This window comes from Aotus nancymaae, unplaced genomic scaffold (assembly GCF_030222135.1).
Source record: "Aotus nancymaae isolate 86718 unplaced genomic scaffold, 86718_ANA_hifiasm-v0.15.2.pri h1tg000008l, whole genome shotgun sequence".
Classification (NCBI taxonomy): domain Eukaryota; kingdom Metazoa; phylum Chordata; class Mammalia; order Primates; family Aotidae; genus Aotus; species Aotus nancymaae.
In genome coordinates this window covers 15,550,886-15,570,467 of record NW_026988419.1, presented here as the reverse complement: position 1 = coordinate 15,570,467, position 19,582 = coordinate 15,550,886, and the positions used below count along the sequence as shown (strand labels likewise).

Here is a 19,582-nt window from a genome sequence, read left to right as displayed (position 1 = left end):
CGCCAGTCTGCAGTACAGTGGTGTGATCGCAGCTCAATGCAACCTCCACCTCCTGGGTTTAAGCAATTCTTCTGCCTCAGCCTCCCGAGTATCTGGGACTACAGGCGCCACCACCACACCCGGCCTCCCCACCACATCTTTTAGCACCCCTCAGCCTGCTCCTCTGCCTCAGCTACAGCTGGTGGCCTCTCCACGGTGCCTTCTGTGGTTCTCACGTGGCTTGCTGCCTCACTTCCTTCAGGTCTCTGCTCAAATTTCGCCTTGAGAGCCCTGCCCTGACCACCCCACATAAAAATAGCACCACCCTCTGCACCCTGTCCCCTCAATGGCTTTATGTCCCGTCTAGTTCACATCACCACGAGACACACTGCATGTTGATTGTTTTTTTCCCCTAACCAAAATATGGCTACACAGGGGGAGAAACTGTTCAGGACTGTATCCCAGATTCCAGAACAGTGCCTGGCACCTTGGTGGCCCTTATGAAATGCCTCTGAATGATATTTTTGTAGCTTCTAAGTGTGATCGGGTTTTCACATGCATAGATAAGATGCGCCTCCCTCAAACCTTGTGATGATGTCAGCACAGTATCTGTCTGATGTGAAAGAAAAAGTTTCTGAATGAATGCATGCATAAATGAATGAATGAAAAGTTTGGCTCAGGTGCCCTTTTCTCCATGAAGGCTGGCCCAGCCTCCTCAGTTAAAATGAACGTCTGTCTCCAGACTGCACCCGGCACTGTCTTCCCTCTTCGAATTTCCCTGGCACGTTCTTGCTTTTTCTGGAGTTAGGTGTTCACAGGTCAGACTTGCTGTCTGGGTTCCTAAGGGGCCTCAGGGCTGGGCACAGTGGCTCACACCTGTAATCCTAGCGCTTTGGGAAGCCAAGGCGGGCAGATCTTTTGAGGCCAAGAGTTTGAGGCCAGCCTGGCCAACATGGCGAAACCCATGTCTACTAAAAGACACAAAAATTAGCTGGGCATGGTCACGCACCCCTGTAATCCCAGCTATTCGGGAGGCTGAGACTTTAACCCGGGAAGCAGAGGTTGCAGTGAGCCAAAATTGCACCACTGCACTCCAGCCTGGGTGACAGAGTGAAACTCTGTCTCAAAACAAACAAACAAGAAAAAACTAAAGGGGCCTCGGAGCAGACCCTGGCTCCAGTAGAACCCTGTGTCCTCGGTGGCCCTCGGGACCCTCAAGCCCAGATTGAATCAGGAAGGCCTGGGATTGGGATGAGCGAAGAGAGAAGAGGAAAGCCACAGGAAACACACCAAAACCAAAGCCCAGAGCCCTTGGCCGCCCGTGGTGGGATTACACACATGGCGACAGAAGTAGCCAAGGCCTCCCAGCCAGGGCGGAGACACTCCCACTGTGCTTCTGGCCCTAGCCGAGAGCTCCCAGTAGCCCCTCCCCCATGGAGAGGGCTGAGAAGTCTGGGGAAGAACCCATCCAGGGATGGGCAGGGCGATGGCAGACCCTCACCCTGTGATCTCCCGTTTTGACTGCAGGCAGCCCTGTCCCTCTCCTGGGCGTGAGGAAGTCTCCCCCGCCCCCGGGCATGCTGGCAGTTTCGGGAAACCCTCACCCTCAAGGGCTTTTTAGCTGTCTCATTATCTTCTTCAGTTTCCTCAGTTTTGAGAATGCACAAGACGTGGAGCTGCTCTCTGTGTTTCTGAGGGGCCCCTGAGCAGACCCCGGGTCCCGTAGAACCCTGTGTCCTGGTGGCCTTCCAGGTCCCCCAGCTCTCAGACAGGCATTTCCAGTTCCATTTCATTAGGAATGCCCTGTCTCTGGTGAGATGCAGAGCCTGGGCACACGAAGGGAGAAGCCAGAGCAAGTCCCCGGCTTCCTGATGGGTCCCAGTGGAGTCTGGGGCCCTGTGGGGTCCGGGGACCATTTAGGGGGCACAGTAGGAAGGAAGGAGTCAAGGCAGGTGACCCTGGTGATAGGGGCTTTCCAGGTCATTTTTTTTTTTTCTTCAGACAGAGTCTCGCTCTGTCACCCAGGCTGGAGTACAGTGGCATGATCTCGGCTCACTGCAACCTCTGCCTCCTAGGTTCAAGCGATTCTCCTGCCTCAGCCTCCCGAGTAGCTGGGACTACAGGCACATACCACCATGCCTGGCTAATTTTTTGTATTTTTAGTAGAAACGGGGTTTCACTGTGTTAGCCAGATGGTCTCGACCTCCTGACCTCAAGTGATCCGCCCACCTCGGCCTCCCCAAGTGCTGGGATCATAGGCATGAGCCACCACGCCCGGCCTCCAGGTCATTCTTTTGGAGGCAGAGCCCCCTTTATGTTCCTCCCTGCTCTCCACCCTCCCTCCTACTCCCCCTGGCCTGGGGCCGGCCCTGGACCCAGTTGGGACAGAGGCTTAAAAGCCTTCAGGCTTCTCAGGGCTGCCCAGGATGGTGAAATGGCCCCATGGAGGAGAAAAGAAGAGCTTCATTGTGTGTTTTCCACTGTGTGCCAGAGGGAGGGGCGTCTGGGGGGTGGTGGCTCACTGTCCCCAGCTGTCCCACATGGCCTCCCCTGGGGCTGGAGGCTCACATTCAGATACCAGAGAGGTCACCTGCTGGCTCACTGAGGCCAGGAGTGGAAGGTGCACTTCGACCCTCCAATGGGGTGCTGCCCTGTCTGCAGCTGTAACCTCACAGGGAGGGCCCCTCAGGGCAGCTGCCACTTGCCTAGGCTGGCTGCTCCCTACCTTGCAGAATGATTGTTCTGTTTCCCACCTGGGTCCCAGAGGACCAATTAGGAAACTTTATGTTCTTTATGGTGAGGTGATGATGGGTAGTTCCTGGCCCCAAACTGCCAAATCAAAATTCAGGAAGAAGGAGGGAGAGAAGAAGGCACGGTGGCTCACACCTGTAATCCCGGTAATTTGGGAGGCCAAGGCAGGTAGATCACCTGAGGTCAGGAGTTCAAGACCAGCCTGGCCAACATGGTGAAACCCCCGTCTCAGCTGAAAATACAAAAAAATTAGCTGGGCATGGTGGCAGGTCCCTGTAATCTCAGCTACTTTGGGAGGCTGAGGCAGGATAATCACTTGAACCTCGGAGGTGGAGGTTGCAGTGAGCCAAGGTCGCGCCATTGCACTACAGCCTGGGCAACAAGAGCGAAACTCTGCCTCAAAAAAAAACAACATGCATGATGGTTCTGCATGCTTTTTTGTTTGTTTGTTTTTGAGGAAGTCTCGCTCTGTCACCCAGGCTGGAGTGCACTGGCGTGATCTCGGTTCACTGCAACCTCTGCCTCCTGGGTTCAAGTGATTCTCCTGCCTCAGCCTCCCAAGTAGCTGGGACTACAGGCGTGTATCACCACACCCGGCTAATTTTTGTATTTTTAGTAGAGAGGGGGTTTCACCATATTGGTCAGGCTGGTCTCGAACTCCTAACCTCAGGTGATCCACCTGCCTCGGCCCCCAAAAGTGCTGGGATTATAGGCGTGAGCCACTGCACCCGGCCATGCTTTCGTATTTGTAATTTGTAATTGTAATTTTGTATTTTGTGTTTGTAATATAGTCATATTGTGTTCTCTGCAGTGTGTTTCGGCATAACGGTAAGTGCTTGAGCTTTGTGAATGTTGAAGCCTGTTGCTCTAGAGCATGTGTTTTCCTTACTGTGTAGTTTTCCAAGGGCTGAGTATGTTAGGATTTATTTGTCCATTTTGCTGGTGGGAGTCATGTAGGGGGTTTCCGCCCTTTCACTCTTGGGAGCACGGGATTATCATTGGGCGGTGGTAGAGGAGGGGAGGAGGCAGAGACTCCTGTGATCTCAGTTTCCAGAAGGCCTGACTGGGAGTTGGACACTCGCTCATAAGCAGTGAGGAGCCTCCAAAGACTTTTGAGCAGGAGCAAGCCTCAGCCAAACGTGGCGCTTTAGGAACTTATTTTTGCCAGAGGTCTACGGTTTGGGTTGGAGGTAGAGAGCTGGGGATGGAGGTTCTTGTGAGGCTCTAGGTGAGTTTCCAGGGCCTGTTCCCACAAGTGAGGCTGTGTTGGGAGCGGTTGAAGCTAAAATTGAGAGGGATTCTGTTTTGGTGCATATGCCAGGGAGAGGGCTAAATGCAACTGCGAGGACAGGGGCCTTTCCCAGAAAGAGAAGGAGCAGGACAGGGAACTGACTGTGGGGATTGTGACTCGCCAGCTCTGCAGGCAGATGGAAGAGGAGCCTGGGGGAGTCCTTTGGGCCTGGGCGCAGTGGCTCATGCCTGTAATTCCAGCACTTTGGGAAGCCGAGGTGGGCGGATCACAAAGTCAGGAGTTCAAGTCCAGCCTGACCAACATGGTGAAACCCCATCTCTATAAAAAAAAATAAAAAAATTTTTCTAAAATTAAAAAAAAATTAAAAAGAAAAAAAGAGAGTCCTGTGGAAGCCCTTGGGGGGCAGGGTACAGGGCTGGGGAGAGCCACTAGGTCCTCAGGCTGCTCTCCCCTTCCTTTCTTCATTCCTCGCCTCAGCCCTGCCTTCTCCTGCTTTGCCCAAAGATTAAGACCTCAGGCTAGCAAGGACTGCAACCTGTCCCTAGCCCATGTCCAAGGCAGGCACAGATCTCCCGTCCCTCTGCCACCCCACCCTCTCCACCTCCGGCACCCCTCTAGCCCAGGCCCCTGTCTCTCTCCCACCTGGATGACTCCATACCTCCTGCCCCTTTCCTCCACCCAGCAGCCCAGTGAGCTCTCAGAAAGGGAGTCCAGGCCAGGCGCGGTGGCTCACGCCTGTAATCCCAGCACTTTGGGAGGCCGAGACAGGCAGATCAGAACATCAGGAGTTGAAGACCAGCCTGACCAACATGGTGAAATCCTGTCTCTACTAAAAATACAAAAATTAGCTGGGCGTGGTGCAGTGCGCCTGTAATCCCAGCTACTCAGGAGGCTGAGGAAGGAGAATTGCTTGAACCCAGGAGGCAGATGTTGCAGTTAGCCAAGATCACGTCACTGCACTCCAGCCTGGGCGACAGAGTGAGACTCCATCCAAAAAAAAAAACAAACAAAAAGAAAAGAAAGGGAGTCCAATCCTGTGTGCCCTGTTCTACGCCCACCAGCCATTTTCCACTCTCTGCATGCCCTGGGCCCCTGCCCACCTCACCGACCCCTTCTCCGGCACTGATTGTCCCTCCTGCCCCAGGTAGAGACTCCGAGGCCTCCTGGCAATTCCTAAAATCCCACACTCCTCCTGCCTTGTGCCGCATCACCCAGAATTGTCCATGCCGCTGGCTCGGTCTTGCATTTTCCAGCACAAATGTCACCCTCTTGGGGCGAGCCTTCCCCGGGCACCCTGTCTACAGTAGGGCCTCTTCCCTTCTAGCCATTCTTTCCCACCCCCAGCCATAGTTAACTGGCAGTGTGCTGACTAATCCAGTTTCTGCTTCGATATCTGCTGGCCCTCCCTTTCCCCACGTGACGACCTCCCCAAAGCCAGGGCCCCTTCTGGCTTGCTTCTGCTGTCTCCACTGTGGCCATCACGCACAGTATTTGCCAAACACAGCGAGTGACAGAGAGGGGCCTTGTTTACTGCGGCTTCTTGGTGCACAGTCCCTGCCCCCACAGATGGTGTCTTTTGTTAGGGACAGAACCTGGGCACATGTAGTCAGCATTTAGTAAGGGGGGCGGGAGCTTATCACCCCTCCCAGATGTGCGTGACCGTGCTCTAGCAGCTGGGAGGACTGCCCGGCTGAATTGGGAAGGAAACAACAGTTGCTAAACATCTTCTACCCGCCATTAGCTTTCTTATTTTAGGCACTTAATCTTCACACAGTCCTTCAGGGTAAGTCATAGCATTGCCACGTTATAGATGAGGAACCTTATCTGTAAAAATCATGACTTGCCCAAGGTCACAGAGCCAAGAGGGGCCAGGCTGTAATGGGAGCCCAGATCTTTCTGTTACCAGAGCCTCTGCTCGTTCCATAAGCCCATGTAGGGAGAAATGAAGACAGAAACAGGACTCAGGTGTTGGTGCAAGGTGGTGTCTGGCAGAGGAAAGGGTGATTTAATTTAATTTAATTTAATTTATTTATATATATATATATATTTTTTTTTTTTTTAAATAAAGACGGGTTTCACCATGTTGGTCAGGCAGGTCTTGAACTCCCTACCTCAGGTGATCCGCCCGCCTTCGCCTCCAAAGTGCTTGGATTACAGGTGGGAGCCACTACGCCCGGCCTTAATTTTATTTTTTAACTTTTCATTTTGAGCCAGGCACAGTGGCTCACACCTGTAATCCCAACACTTCGGGAGGCCAAGGCAGGTAGATCACCTGAGGTCAGGAGTTCCAGACCAACCTGGCCAACATGGTGAAACCCCATCTCTCCCAAAAATACAAACATTAGCCTGGTGTGGTAGCACGGGCTTGGAATCCCAGCTACTAGCAAGGCTGAGGCAGGAGAATCACTTAAACCTAGGAGGTGGAGGTTGCAGTGAGCCGAGATCATGCCACTGCACTCCAGCCTGGGCGACAGAGCAAGACTCCATCTAAACAAACAAACAAACAACAAAAAAAAAAAACTTTTCATTTTGAAATGATTTCAGATTTGTCAAAATAGTATGCAGCATTCCCATGTGCCTTTTGCTTCTAAATACCACCGTCTTTCATAACCACACTATAGTCATCAAAACCAAGAAATTAACATTGATACTATCCTGGGAACTACTCTCAGAGCTTACTCAGATTCATCGTGTTTCCCCACTGCTCCCCTTCTCCGCTCTAGAATCCAGTCCAGGATCCCACGTTGCATTTATCTCCTCCTGATCTCCTCCAGTCTGGGACAGTTTTTCAGTCTATCTTTCATCTTATCGATACATTTGAAGAATACAGCCTGGGCAACATAGTGAGACCTCATCTCTGCTAAAAATTTTAAAAATTAGCTGGCATGGTGACACGCACCTGTAGTCCCAACTACTCAGGAGGCTGAGGTGGGAGGATTGCTTGAGCCCGGGAGATTAAGCCTGCAGTGAGCTGTGAATCGCATCACCGCACTCTGGCCTGGGCGACAGAGCAAGACCCAAAAAAAGAATTATAGATTTGCATTTTTGGCTCAAATACCACCAAAGTGACGTTATGCCTTCCTCAGTGCATCAGACCAAGAAGCAAATGATGTCTATATATTGTTACCGGTGACATTAACTTTGATCACTGGCTTACGGTGAAGTCAGCCAGGTTTCTCCATGGCCTTTATAATTAGAGGTTATTTTATGAAGGAGATATTTTGGGATTATGCAAATATCCTCTTTCTCATTATACTTGGTGATTTGACTAGGGTCCCCAGGTGTTAGAGCGTGCTCTTGTGTGTTAGAAACTCTCAGTGTTAGCCGGGAGCAAAGCGAGACACCTTCAAACAAATAATAAAAATAATTAGCTGGACATGGCTGCTATCCCTGTAGTCCTGGCTACTCGGGATACTGAGGTGGAAGAATCACTTGAGCCCCGGTGTTGCAGGCTGCAGTGAGCTGTGACTGAGCCACCACACTCCAGCCTGGCTGACAGAGCAAAACCCAATCTCTTTAAAAAAAAAAAAAAAAAAAAAAAAAAAGGTGGGCACAGTGGCTGTATTCTGTAATCCCAGCACTTTGGGAGGCCGAGGCAGGTAGATCACCTGAGGTCAGAAGTTCGAGACCAGCCTGGCCAACATGGCAAAAACTCTTCCTACTAAAAATACAAAAATCATCTGGGCGTGGCAGTGCATGCCTGTAATCCCAGCTGCTCGGGAGGCCAAGACAGAAGAATAGCTTGAACCTGGGAAATGGAGGTTGCAGTGAGCTGAGATTGCGCCACTGCACTCCAGCCTGGAGGTACAGTGAGACTCCATCTCAAAAAGAAAAAAAAAAAAGATGTTAATTGTCCTGTCTGTTCTACTAGACAGAACCTTCACAAGGACGGCGACTTTGCCTTGCTCAGTGTGTGTTCAGTGCCTGCCCAACAGCAAGGGTTCAGTAAATATTGTTAAAGAAATGAAAGCGTAAGTTGGCCAAATCCGATTTAGAAATAAATAAAATAAATAAAAAAGAAAGAAGGCCTCCAATAAAGGAACATAAAGACTAAAATAAAGGTTGGCAAAGCCCTTCAATTGTGTGCCCAGACTGCCAATCAATATAAACCCATGGGTACACAGAGCTGACAGTGCAGTGATTAAACTTTACCTAAATCATTTCTACAAATTGCCATGGTAACCTGCTTGGTTTTGACCCAACTGTTTGCAGGCAAATCAGCTAACTCTTGGGTCTGAAGAACGGCTGCCCCTGCCCCCATATACACACCTCCACTTTTCTGGCTCATGCTTAGTCAGCCAGAATCCCTCCCCCTTTTCTGATTAGCTGGACGTATAACCCTAAGCACTGCCGCCTCACCCCATCCCCACCCAGCCTCAGTTTCCCTTCAGTGAGGCAAGGGCCTGAGACAGCTCCTTCCTTTGCTGACAGGGCTGACTACATGATTTGCAGTGTAAAATGAAATTTGGAACTAATTGTTCAAAAAGCAGGGAAAAAACAGCCATTAAAAGTATTACATATGAAGCTTTTTTTTCTTCTACAATCTCTATTTTGACCTGTGATGGTTTTGATTTGCTATTTAATGTCATTCTAAGTAAGAAGCATTTAAATTATTAGCAGGAATTTTACTATTCACTTAATATTGTGCAATGCCTGTTTTAAATACAAATAAAAGAACATTTAACTCATGTAGCATCTCAGAAACTACATATTTCTTTCTTTCTTTTTTTCTTTCTTTTTGAGACAGAGTTTCGCTCTTATTGGCATGTCGGAGTGCAATGGCACGATCTTGGCTCACCAAAACCTCCACCTCCCGGGTTCAAGAGATTCTCCTGTCTCAGCTTCCCAAGTAGCTGGGATTACAGCCATGTGCTACCAGGCCCGGCTAATTTTGTATTTTCAGTAGAGACCAGTTTCTCCATGTTGGTCAGGGTGGTCTTGAACTCCCGACCTCAGGTGATCTGTCTGCCCCAGCCTCCCAAAGTGCTGGGATTACAGGCGTGAGCCACCGTGCCTGGCAATAATATTTCTTAGCTTATACATGGATATGTATTTTGTTCTTACCAGGACAGGGTCTCCTCTGTCACTCAGACTGGAGTACAGTGGCACAAACATGGTTCACTACAGCCTTGACCTTCTGGCCTCAAGTGATCCTCCCACCTCATCCTCTCAGGTAGCTGGGGCCACAGGTGGGTGCCACTATGCCTGGATAATTTTTGCATTTTTAGTAGAGATGGGGTCTCGCCATGTTGCCCAGTCTGGTCTCAAACTCCTGGGCTCAAGCACTTCTGCCACCACCTCCCTAAGTGCTGGGATTACAAGTGTGAGTCACCACACGCAGCCTTCAATTCTTTTTCTGTTTTTTTTGAAGAGTCTCACTCTGTCACCCGGGCTGGAATGCAGTGTTGTGATCTTGGCTCACTGCAACCTCCGCCTCCACCTCCCAGGTTCAGCGATTCTCCTGCCTCAGCCTCCTAAGTAGCTGGAATTACAGGCACGCACCACAACGCCTGACCAATTTTTGTATTTTTAGTAGAGACAGGGTTTCACCATGTTGGCCAGGCTGGTCTCAAACTTCTGACCTCAGGTGATCCACCCACCTCGGCCTCCCAAAGTGCTGGGATTACAGGCGTGAGCCACCTCGCCTGGCCTCTCCAAGTCTCTTCTGTGAGTTCCTCAGTTCACATTCCCAATAGACTGCGAGTTCTACATGTGTCCGTCTCATTCTCCATCTTGTCCTGAGTGCTAAGCAGGGCAAACAGTAGGCACATAATAAGTGAGGGTGGAATTGCATTGGCTCATGGGGTGGCCAAAGGAATGGAGCTGTGGGGCCTGCAGCCATCACGAAGGGATCTAGGGGAGCTAGGGAGAAAGGCTGACCATAGGCCACCTGCCCGCCCTCTAGGTACAGCCTGTACACCCGCACCTGGCTCGGGTACCTCTTCTACCGACAGCAGCTGCGCAGGGCTCGGAACCGCTACCCTAAAGGCCACTCGAAAACCCAGCCCCGCCTCTTCAATGGTGAGCTCTGACTGCCCCTGGCCAGCAACCCCCATTCTGTGGCCCCATCCTCCCCGCCTGCTCCCCTTCCCAGCCCTGGGCTCCCTGCCGATTACGCCGCCATAGCCCATCTCTGTCCCCAGGAGTGAAGGTGCTTCCCATCCCTGTCCTCTCCGACAACTACAGCTACCTCATCATCGACACCCAGGCCCAGCTGGCTGTGGCTGTGGACCCTTCAGACCCTCGGGCTGTGCAGGTGAGGGGAGGGCGGGGAGCAGGGGTTGCCTGGGGTTGCCCTTGGGGACTGTCAGCTTCCCCTTGCTAGAGAGGACTGTCCCTTGTCCGTCTGCCCATGGGATGTGTCCTGTATGTTTCATGTTCACACGTGCACACGCACACACATGGCCTGGGGGAGGGGGGTGTATAGGGCATGGCTGGGCAGAGGGGAGGGCAGGATTAGAGGCTGCAGAGCCAGAGGGCTTGGGGTGTTGGCCCAGGACTGAGGCTGTCTCTCACTCCCATTGGCCCCCTTCTGACCCCCTTTCTTCCTGTTACCTCTGCCTGTCAGTATCTGGGTCTCTCTGTCTTTCCCTCCCATTCCTTATTTCTCTGTGTCTGTCTCTCTCCATGCACAAGTGTCCCTCTGCCCTCCATGTGCCCTGTGCTGCACACTCCCACCTCCAGCTCCCCCCTCCCTGCCTTGCTCTCCTCTCCTCTCTGCCAGCACCCACACTCCACACTCCACACTCCACACTCCTGGCTCTGGCTGCTCTGAGTCTCCCCTGCATTCTGCTCCCCTGTCTCCAAACCTCCTCTCTCCCGCAGGCTTCCATTGAGAAGGAAGGTGTCACCTTGGTCGCCATTCTCTGTACCCACAAGCACTGGTAAGGGGCTACCGTCTTCCCTGGTCCATCCTGGTCCCGGCTGGGCTTGCTGGGACTGGGCCCAGTGAGGATGGCCAGGGCTGGAGGTCAAGAAGTCAGGCCAGGCCAGCACCACTTTCCTTTTGAAGCCACCTGGACAACAGCAGAGCGGGAGGGGAGGGCAGTCTCCCCCCCACTCCATTCATCGAGGTTCTGAAGCCCCAGAGGAGGGCAGAGCAGTCATTTCTCTTTCATTTCATGAGCATGTATTAGATACCTACTGCACATTGGGCATGGGCAAAACTTAGGACTCTCCATAAAGAAATTCTAAGACCAATAGGGGAGATTACCCTGTATCAAAGTGTATAACACCTGAGGCAAGAGAATTGGGAGTTCAAGCCCAACCTGGGCAACATAGTGAGACTCTGTCTTCAAAGAAAGAAGTATTTAGGTAGCAGTTGGCACAGGGTACAGGGATGGGAGGCCCCAGGCAGGGTGTGATCAGATCCACTTGGAGAATTATAAGATGATGACTGGTCAGGCACGGTGGCTCACACCTGTAATCCCAGCACTTTGGGAGGCCAAGGCGGGGGGATCACGAGGTCAAGAGATTGAGACCATCCTGGCCAACATGGTGAAACCCCATCTCTACTAAAAATACAAAAATTATCTGGGGGTGGTGGTGTAGTCCCAGCTACTCAGGAGGCTGAGGCAGGAGAGTCACTTGAATCTGGGAGGCGGAGGTTGCAGTGAGCAGAGATTGTGCCACTGCACTCCAACCTGGCGACAGAGCAAGAATCTGTCTCATAGGGGAAAAAAAAAGATGCTGACCTGAGCTGAGAGTCCAGGAAGATCGGCTGGCACTGGGCAGGCTAAATTATTGGGGGTGATGTTCTGGGCACAGGAATAGCTCAAACAAAGGCCTAGGGGTGTGGACAAGTTGGCTCAGTCCAGAAGCCATAGCCCCAGAACTTAAAGGCCTGGAGATGCTGCAGGAAAGAGGGGGGCTGAGGTACAGTTGCCTCTTGAAGCCCCCTGCCTGTCTCTGCCACCCTGCAGGGACCACAGCGGAGGGAACCGTGACCTCAGCCGGCGGCACCGGGACTGTCGGGTGTACGGGAGCCCTCAGGACGGCATCCCCTACCTCACCCAGTAAGTCCCGGACCTAACCAAGAGACAGCCCTTCCGTGGGCCCTTTCCCTCACCCCTAGCCTTTGGTGAAGTGTTTCAAGGGTATCAGCGGGTGGATCTTTGCCAATGCCCTTCCTGGCCCTATCTGAAGACTGGCACTGCCCATCCCCTAACTGATCCAGCCATCATCCCCAAAAGAGGAATGGCAGGGTTCAGACCCTGGGCACTGGGGTAGCTTCTTTAGTGTGGAAGCCCACCCTCTTGTGATCACCCAGCCCCTTGGGCCTGGGATGGGGGCAGGGATCAGCATGGCACACCTCCTGTACCTTCTCTTCCCTACTGCCTTTTCCCCAGTCCCCTGTGTCATCAAGATGTGGTCAGCGTGGGACGGCTTCAGATCCGGGCCCTGGCTACCCCTGGCCACACACAAGGCCATCTGGTCTACTTACTGGATGGAGAGCCCTACAAGGGTCCTTCCTGCCTCTTCTCAGGGGACCTGCTCTTCCTCTCTGGCTGTGGTGAGTTCCCCCGAGAGAGAGGAGCTGCGAGAGGGAGAGAGAGAAGAAGCCAGGGCAGCCACAGTCCCACGAAAAGCACTGAAGCATTAGTTTTAGCACAGATGTTGCCGTGGTGGTTACTTCCATCTGTTACTCAGGTTGACTTTAATCCTTGAGAGTTCCCATGGGACACCTTGGGAGGCTAAGGTAGGAGGATCACTTGAGGCCAGGAGTTGGAGACCAGACTGGGCAAAATAGCAAGACTGTCTCTACAAAAAAAATTTTTTAAATAGGTTGGGCGTGGTGGCTCACGCTTGTAATCCCAGCACTTTGGGAAGCTGAGGTGGGTGGATCACCTGAGGTCAAGAGTTTAAGACCAGCCTAGTCAACATGGTGAAACCTCGTCTCTACTAAAAATAAAAAAAATTAACCAAGTGTGGTGGCATGTGCCTGTAATCCCAGCTATTCGGAAGGCTGAGACAGGAGAACTGCTTGAACCCGGGAGGCAGAGGTTGCAGTGAGCCAAGATCACACCACTGCACTCCAGCCTGGGCGACAGAGCAAGACTCCGTCTCAAAAAAAAAAAAAAAATTTATTTTATCCAGGCTAGATCACTCACGCCTGTAATCCCAGCACTTTGGGAGGCTGAGGCAGGTGGATCACCTGAGGTCAGAAGTTCCAGACCAGCCTGATAGACAAGGAGAGAAACCCTATCTCTACTAAAAATACAAAATTAGCCAGGTGTGGTGGCCCATACCTGTAATCCCAGCACTTTGGGAGGCTGAGGCAGGTGGATCATGAGGTCAGGAGTTTGAGATCACCCTGGCCAATATGGTGAAACCCCGTCTCTACTAAAAACACACACAAAAAAATTAGCCGAGTATGGTGGCTCGAGCCTGTAGTCTCAGCTTCTCGGGAGGCTGAGGCAGAAGAATTGCTTGAACCCGGGAGGCAGAGGTTGCAGTGAGCTGAAATCATGCCACTGCACTCCAGCCTGGGAAACAGAGAGAGACTCTGTCTCAATTAAAATAATAATAACAATAATAATAAAATAGCTGGGTGTGGTAGTGCACACCTGTAGTCCCAGCTACTCGGGAGGCTGAGGCAGAAGGGTTGCTTGAACCCAGGAATTCAAGGTTGCAGTGAGCTGTGATTATGCCATTGCACTGCAGCCTGGGCAACAGTGAGACTCTGACTCAAAAAAAAAAAAGAAAGACTTCTAGCAGCCGGGCGCAGTGGCTCACACCTGTAATCCTAGCACTTTGGGAAGCCGAGGCGGGCAGATCATGAGGTCAGGAGATCCAGACCACCACATCCTGGCTAACACGGTGAAACTCCGTCTCTACTAAAAATACAAAAAAATCAGCCGGGCTTGGTGGCAGCTACTTGGGAGGCTGAGGCAGGAGAATCGCTTGAACCCAGGAGGCGGAGTTTGCAATGAACCGAGATCGCACCACTGCACTCCAGCCTGGGTAACAGAGCGAGACTCCATCTCAAAAAAAAAAAAAAAACTTCCCCCAGCTGCTGGACAGAATGAGAGAATGTCTGTAGCTGAGTAGAACCCTGCAGGGAATTAGTTTCCCCTGGATAGAGCCTGGTTCTCTGATACAGTGATTGGCAGGACTAGGTTGTGAAAAGTTAAGACCCCCTGGGTGAGGCGGTGAGTGAGAATCACAAGTCCCAGGCTTCATAGAGTCCCGAAGGGCAGCACGAGTGAAGACGTTCCCTTCGGGAAAGAGCAGTCCAGCGTCTACCATGCCTGGGGAAGAGAGCTCAGCCTGAAGGTTCTGCAGCCCCGCCCTTCAGATGTCACTGTGTGCAATGGAGACCTCAGATGGGCTTGGCCAGGGGTGACCAGTTGGGCCCAGCTCCCAGTGAGAAGGAGGAAATAGATACCAGGGTGGGCCTGGCAAGGGCACAGTCAGGGCTGGTGGCCAGCCAGAGCATTACAAGCTGGTTCCCACCCGTGTCTATGTGCCTTATGCCACACTGTGTGATCCGTGCACCTTGTGACATACCCTCTGATCACCACCCAGGACGGACCTTTGAGGGCAACGCAGAGACCATGCTGAGCTCACTGGACACTGTGCTAGGGCTAGGAGACGACACCCTGCTGTGGCCTGGTGAGATGCCCCTGCTCCTCCCCATCCTCCAGCCCCATCTCAGCCAGGGACAAGGGCCCTCCCTGCCCCTCCCTCCCCTAGAAAGCAGGCCAACCCAGTTTCTGCCCAAAAGCGACACAGCTCCACCTCTAGGGGTAGGGGCAGCGCTCTGGCCTCCCTTCTTCCTGGAGAGGGGGCTCCATAACACCTCTGCTTCTCATTCCACCTTCCCCTGGCAGCCACCCTCCAGCCTCCTGGAAGCTCTGCAGGCTCCAGGACATTCCAGAAAGATGTCTAATTGTTCATAGCCCAAGCCCAGAACAGAAAATAGCCCTTGCTTCTCTGGGGAGAAGTCAGTAAATCCACTCTGCATGTAACCATTGCCTTGTAGTGCATAAAAACATTCACAAATATCTCAGTTAGCTGGGTGCGGTGGCTCACGCCTGTAATCCCAGCACTTTGAGAGGCCGAGGCGGGCGGATCACAAGGCCAGGAGTTCGAGACCAGCCTGGCCGACATAGTGAAACCCTGTCTCTACTAAAACTACAAAAATTAGACAGGCATAGTGGTGTGCTCGGAAGGCTGAGGCAGGAGAATTGTTTGAACCTGGGAGGCGGAGGTTGAGGTGAGCCAAGATGGCACCATTGTACTTTAGCCTGGCAACAAGAGCGAAACTCTGTCTCAAAAAAAAAAAACTCAGTTAATCCTCAGAATATGTATTCATTCATTCAACAAATACTTTATATGCACCTAACACACACCAGGCTCTGTTCTCGGCACCAGGAACACAGCAGGTCCATCTGTTTCCGGTGGCATTATTGTTTTCTCCATTTGCCAAATGAGAAAATTGTGCCTCAGAGGGGTGCCGTGACTAGCCCCAGGTCACACGCTGGGCAGTGGTGGAGTCAGGGCTAGAGGCAGGCCTGCGGCTCCGGGCCTGGCGGTGGCGGAGTCAGGGCTAGAGGCAGGCCTGCGGCTCCAGGCCTGGCGGTTTTTACCCCGGAACTGTTGCTGCCTTTTCACCCATGACTGACTTGTGCCCACAGTTAGAGAAGCAGCTCCTGGAGTTTGGGGTTTTCCTGGAAGTGCTGCCCTCGTCCCTGGTTGTCGGGTGCCCATCGGCCTGGACCTGGGGCAGGGAGGACTGTTCTGACAGTTCCACCAATCTCTCTGCTGTGTGTCTCATCCCTGCGGCTGTCGGTAGGTCACGAGTATGCGGAGGAGAACCTGGGCTTTGCAGGCGTGGTGGAGCCCGAGAACCTGGCCCGGGAGAGGAAGATGCAGTGGGTACAGCGGCAGCGGATGGAGCGCAAGGGCACGGTGAGGGTCTCGGGGTCCAGGAGGAGCCTCGTGGGTGGGAACTCAGCGTGGGCGGGCACCTGTCTGTGCTGACCCCAGGCCTGCCAGCACCTCCCCAAAGCTCTGACCTGTGTGGTCCATGGGCACTCAAATCGGAACTCCTGAACTCCAGGATGGGGCAGGGGGCGGGGCACGCTTCTCTGTCTCGGGTCCGTTTCCCAACTTCTCTCCACCAAGCCTGGCTCCTCTCGCCCACAGTGCCCGTCTACCCTGGGAGAGGAGCGCTCCTACAACCCGTTCCTGAGGACCCACTGCCTGGAGCTGCAGGAGGCTCTGGGGCCGGGCCCGGGCCCCACTGGGGATGATGACTGCTCCCGGGCCCAGCTCCTGGAAGAGCTCCGCCGGCTGAAGGACATGCACAAGAGCAAGTGATGCCCCAGCGCCCCCAGCCAGCCCACTCCCCACACAGGGAGGCCACCGCCACCCGCACCTCACCATCCTTCTCATCGCTAACACCACCACCTCCATTGGCGCCCAAGCGGGCATCACCCCCACACTGTCAGGGGAGGAAGGGACCAGGCGATGAGACTACGAGCCCAAGAGAAGGGGGCTGGTGGGAGACTGTGAACCCCGAAGTGGGAGGCTGCCTCCTCAGTGGAGAAAGGAAAGGAGGGGTCTCGGGACATCTCCAGACCCTACCGACTGGGAGGGTCCCCTCCTCCTTCCCTACTCCTGGGATGGCAGCAAGGACATGGGGGCTGCTGTTAAGCTCCTCCCTCGGGAGGTCTCATCTCACCGTAGCCCTGGAACTCAGGGTGACAGGGCCTAAGACCAGGTTGAGTCCATCTTGCCCATCGCCCATCCAGGGTTGGGGAAGAAGCTCAGCCCCTCACAGTGGCCTCAGGTGTGATGCCTTGCAAAAGCAGCACTCAGAGGGACAGCTGGACTCTGGTGTCCTGAGACTCTGCCCTCCTCCCACAGCCTCCCTGCCCCACCCACCCCTACAAAGGCATTTTTCAGACAGAGCCATTCCTAAGAACACTGAAGGGCTGGAAGGCTGGCTGGCCACTCTCTGCCTCAGTGGCCTCCCTACAGCCTGGAAGAAGGAGGGTCCTGGTTGCCATGGAAACCTCCTCCTTGGGCTAAGGAGACACTGGAGGCTCGGATGTGGAGCCCCACAGTCTTGCAGGTCACATGCTCTCCTTGCACATCTGGCCTGGTTGTGCCCGCTGTCCTCTGCCCCTGCCCTGAGCCACAAGGGCCCCTCCTTGCCAGGGGAGAGAGAGCTATGGTCCTCTTTGGCCACTGCGGTTTTCTTATTTTGACCCTTGTTCTTAGGCCCATCTGCCTGCCTTCCTCCATCTAACTAATCTCTCCTGCTTTATCCGCAGCCCCTTTCTTCTTTGAGTTAGTAAAGATTGATTCTGTAACCTGACACTCATCTGGCCCTTTGCGGTTTGCCAGCCACATTCCCCCGTGACTTCCCACTGGATACAGGCCCTCTCCCTGCTGGGAGGAGGAGACCCGTGTGCAGGATGGAAATCAGAAGTCTGTGAGCAGAGCGTGGGAGTGCACGGCAGCTCTGGGCCCCAGGCCTGGCCCAGCGCCTCTGCTCACTCCACCTCCAGCTCTGCTGCTCCTCTAGTCTTGGGTCCAGATCCCTTTGGGACCACAGCGAGGAACCCTGCGGTCCTCAGGCAGGTGTACCTTGGGTCAGCCAGGAGCCCTCTCTTCCAGTGTCAAAGTCTGCCCTCGGGCTCTGCTCACCTCTGGTGAACCTCCAAGATGCCCCTGCCCTCAGTTTGCCCTCATCATCTGGCCTCTGCACCCCTCTCCAGCCACAGCCTCCAGTACACTTTAGCAATACCACTAGACTAGTTAGAGTTCCTCACTCACCAAGAAAGACATGCAGTTTCATGCCTCTGTGCCTTCGCTCATGCTGTTTCTTCCGACTGGAATGCCTTCCCCTGCCCCTCCTGCCTCGTCTGCCTGGCAAGCACCTGCTCATCTCTCACGATCCCCTTAAAGGCCCCCTCCTCCAGGAAGGCACTCTCTGTCCCCTCCCCTCCAGGCTACCTCTGCACTTTGTCAATGCTTCTCTTGTGACACTTACCACACTGTAATTTCCTTGTTTACATGTTTGTCTCCCCTTCTAGACTGTGAATCCTTAAGGGCATGGACTGCATCTTATGCATCTCTGTATTTCTGCGCCTAGCACGGTGCCTAGCACACAGTAGGCGCTCAATAAATGTTGAATGAATGAATGATTTAACCAAGGCTTGATCATTCAACAGCTTGTCTTTGTTGCTACATGAGCGAACGCAGCAGAGAATGTTCTCGCAGTTTTCCGAGCTCAGTTCCAGGGCTGCTAACTTGGTGTTAGGCACTTCAAGAGCCTTGATCAGAAAGGATGTCCTAAATATATTCCTTCCTTCCACGGCCAGGAGCATTGGTTCAGGGATTACAATTTGCTTATCTCAGTGTTTCCCAAAGCTTGGGATGCACAAGCGTACCACTGGCCGAAGTAGGGTGTCTGTCCATGGTCACAGCACAGCAATCGATCCTACTTCAAGGGCACGGCGTTGGCACTAGTGTGTCTTCAATGCCTTTGGGAAGAAAGACCTGGGATCCGGGTTCATACTTTAGTTAGGGCAAGTGTCTCTAGTTAAACTTTAACAACATCATTTTGTTTTCATTGTATTTATCGCTGGGGTCAATTTTTTTTTTTTTTTTTTTGAGATGGAGTCTCGCTCTATCACCCAGCTGGAGTGCAGTGGCACAATTTTGGCTCACTACAACCTCCGCCTTCCAGGTTCAAGCAATTCTCCTGCCTCAGCCTCCCAAGTAGCTGAGACTACATGCCTGGCTATTTTTCGTATTTTTAGTAGAGACGGGTTTTCGCCATATTGGTCAGGCTGCTCTTGAACTCCTAACCTTGTGATCCACCTGCCTCAGCCTCCCAAAGTGCTGGGATTACAGGTGTGAGCCACCATGCCTGGCCTTTTTCTTTTTCTGGAGACGGAGTCTCACTCTGTCGCCCAGGCTGGAGTGCAGAGGTATGATCTCGGCTCACTGCAACCTCTGCTTCCCAGGTTCAAGCGATTCTTCTGTCTCAGCTTCCCGAGTAGCTGGAACTACAGACGCATACCACTATGCCTGGCTAATTTTTGTATTTTTACTAGTGACGGAGTTTCACCATATTGGCCAGGCTGATCTCGAACTCCTGACCTCGTGATCTGCCCGCCTCAGCCTCCAAAGTGCTGGCATCACAGGTGTGAGCCACCATGCCCAGCCAATTATTTATTTTTGACAAGTGACACTGGTTTTCAATTCATAAAAATGATTAAAGATATTTATTGAAATAGAAGAATACTATTCTCCTATTTCACTTGGCTATAGCAAAGCTCTTGAAGGTAGCCTTGATATGGCTGAGGACCAGGAAGCCCTGGCTCAGCTCCAGACTTCTTTGGGGCCAGCCCAACACACAGCGTTCCCACCCCTGGCCACAGTTCAGCCTCCCTTCTTAGGTGCCCTTCACCCCAGGCCAAGGACCTTGGCACTGGCCCCAGCTGTCTTGGATCACAGCTGCACCTGGGCTGGAGTGATGGACTGTGTCTTCACCTTCCCGAAGAAAGTGGTTCTGTGTGCTCTGATATGTTTGAGTCACTGCTATTTTGGACAGACAAACCACAGGGCCAGGCCCTGGCA

At 52.9% G+C, this 19,582-nt stretch overlaps 1 protein-coding gene and 1 non-coding gene across 3 annotated transcripts in view; both read left to right on the top strand.

The window, feature by feature from the left end:
* Positions 1-18,146, top strand: part of PNKD (PNKD metallo-beta-lactamase domain containing) — a 78,222-nt gene extending 60,076 nt beyond the window's left edge. For both annotated transcript variants that reach the window (XM_012445951.2, XM_012445952.2), the window contains 8 exons: positions 9,888-10,003; positions 10,126-10,238; positions 10,808-10,866; positions 11,905-11,997; positions 12,331-12,494; positions 14,510-14,596; positions 15,780-15,895; positions 16,133-18,146. In XM_012445951.2, the coding sequence (XP_012301374.1) occupies positions 9,888-10,003; positions 10,126-10,238; positions 10,808-10,866; positions 11,905-11,997; positions 12,331-12,494; positions 14,510-14,596; positions 15,780-15,895; positions 16,133-16,306 (922 nt within the window). In that variant the 3' untranslated portion in view covers positions 16,307-18,146. The remainder of the gene's footprint in view (positions 1-9,887; positions 10,004-10,125; positions 10,239-10,807; positions 10,867-11,904; positions 11,998-12,330; positions 12,495-14,509; positions 14,597-15,779; positions 15,896-16,132) is intronic.
* Positions 498-598, top strand: LOC135273768 (small nucleolar RNA U13). The gene has a single exon (XR_010341575.1). It is a non-coding gene; the product is annotated as a small nucleolar RNA U13 (small nucleolar RNA).
* Positions 18,147-19,582: the final 1,436 nt, after the last annotated feature.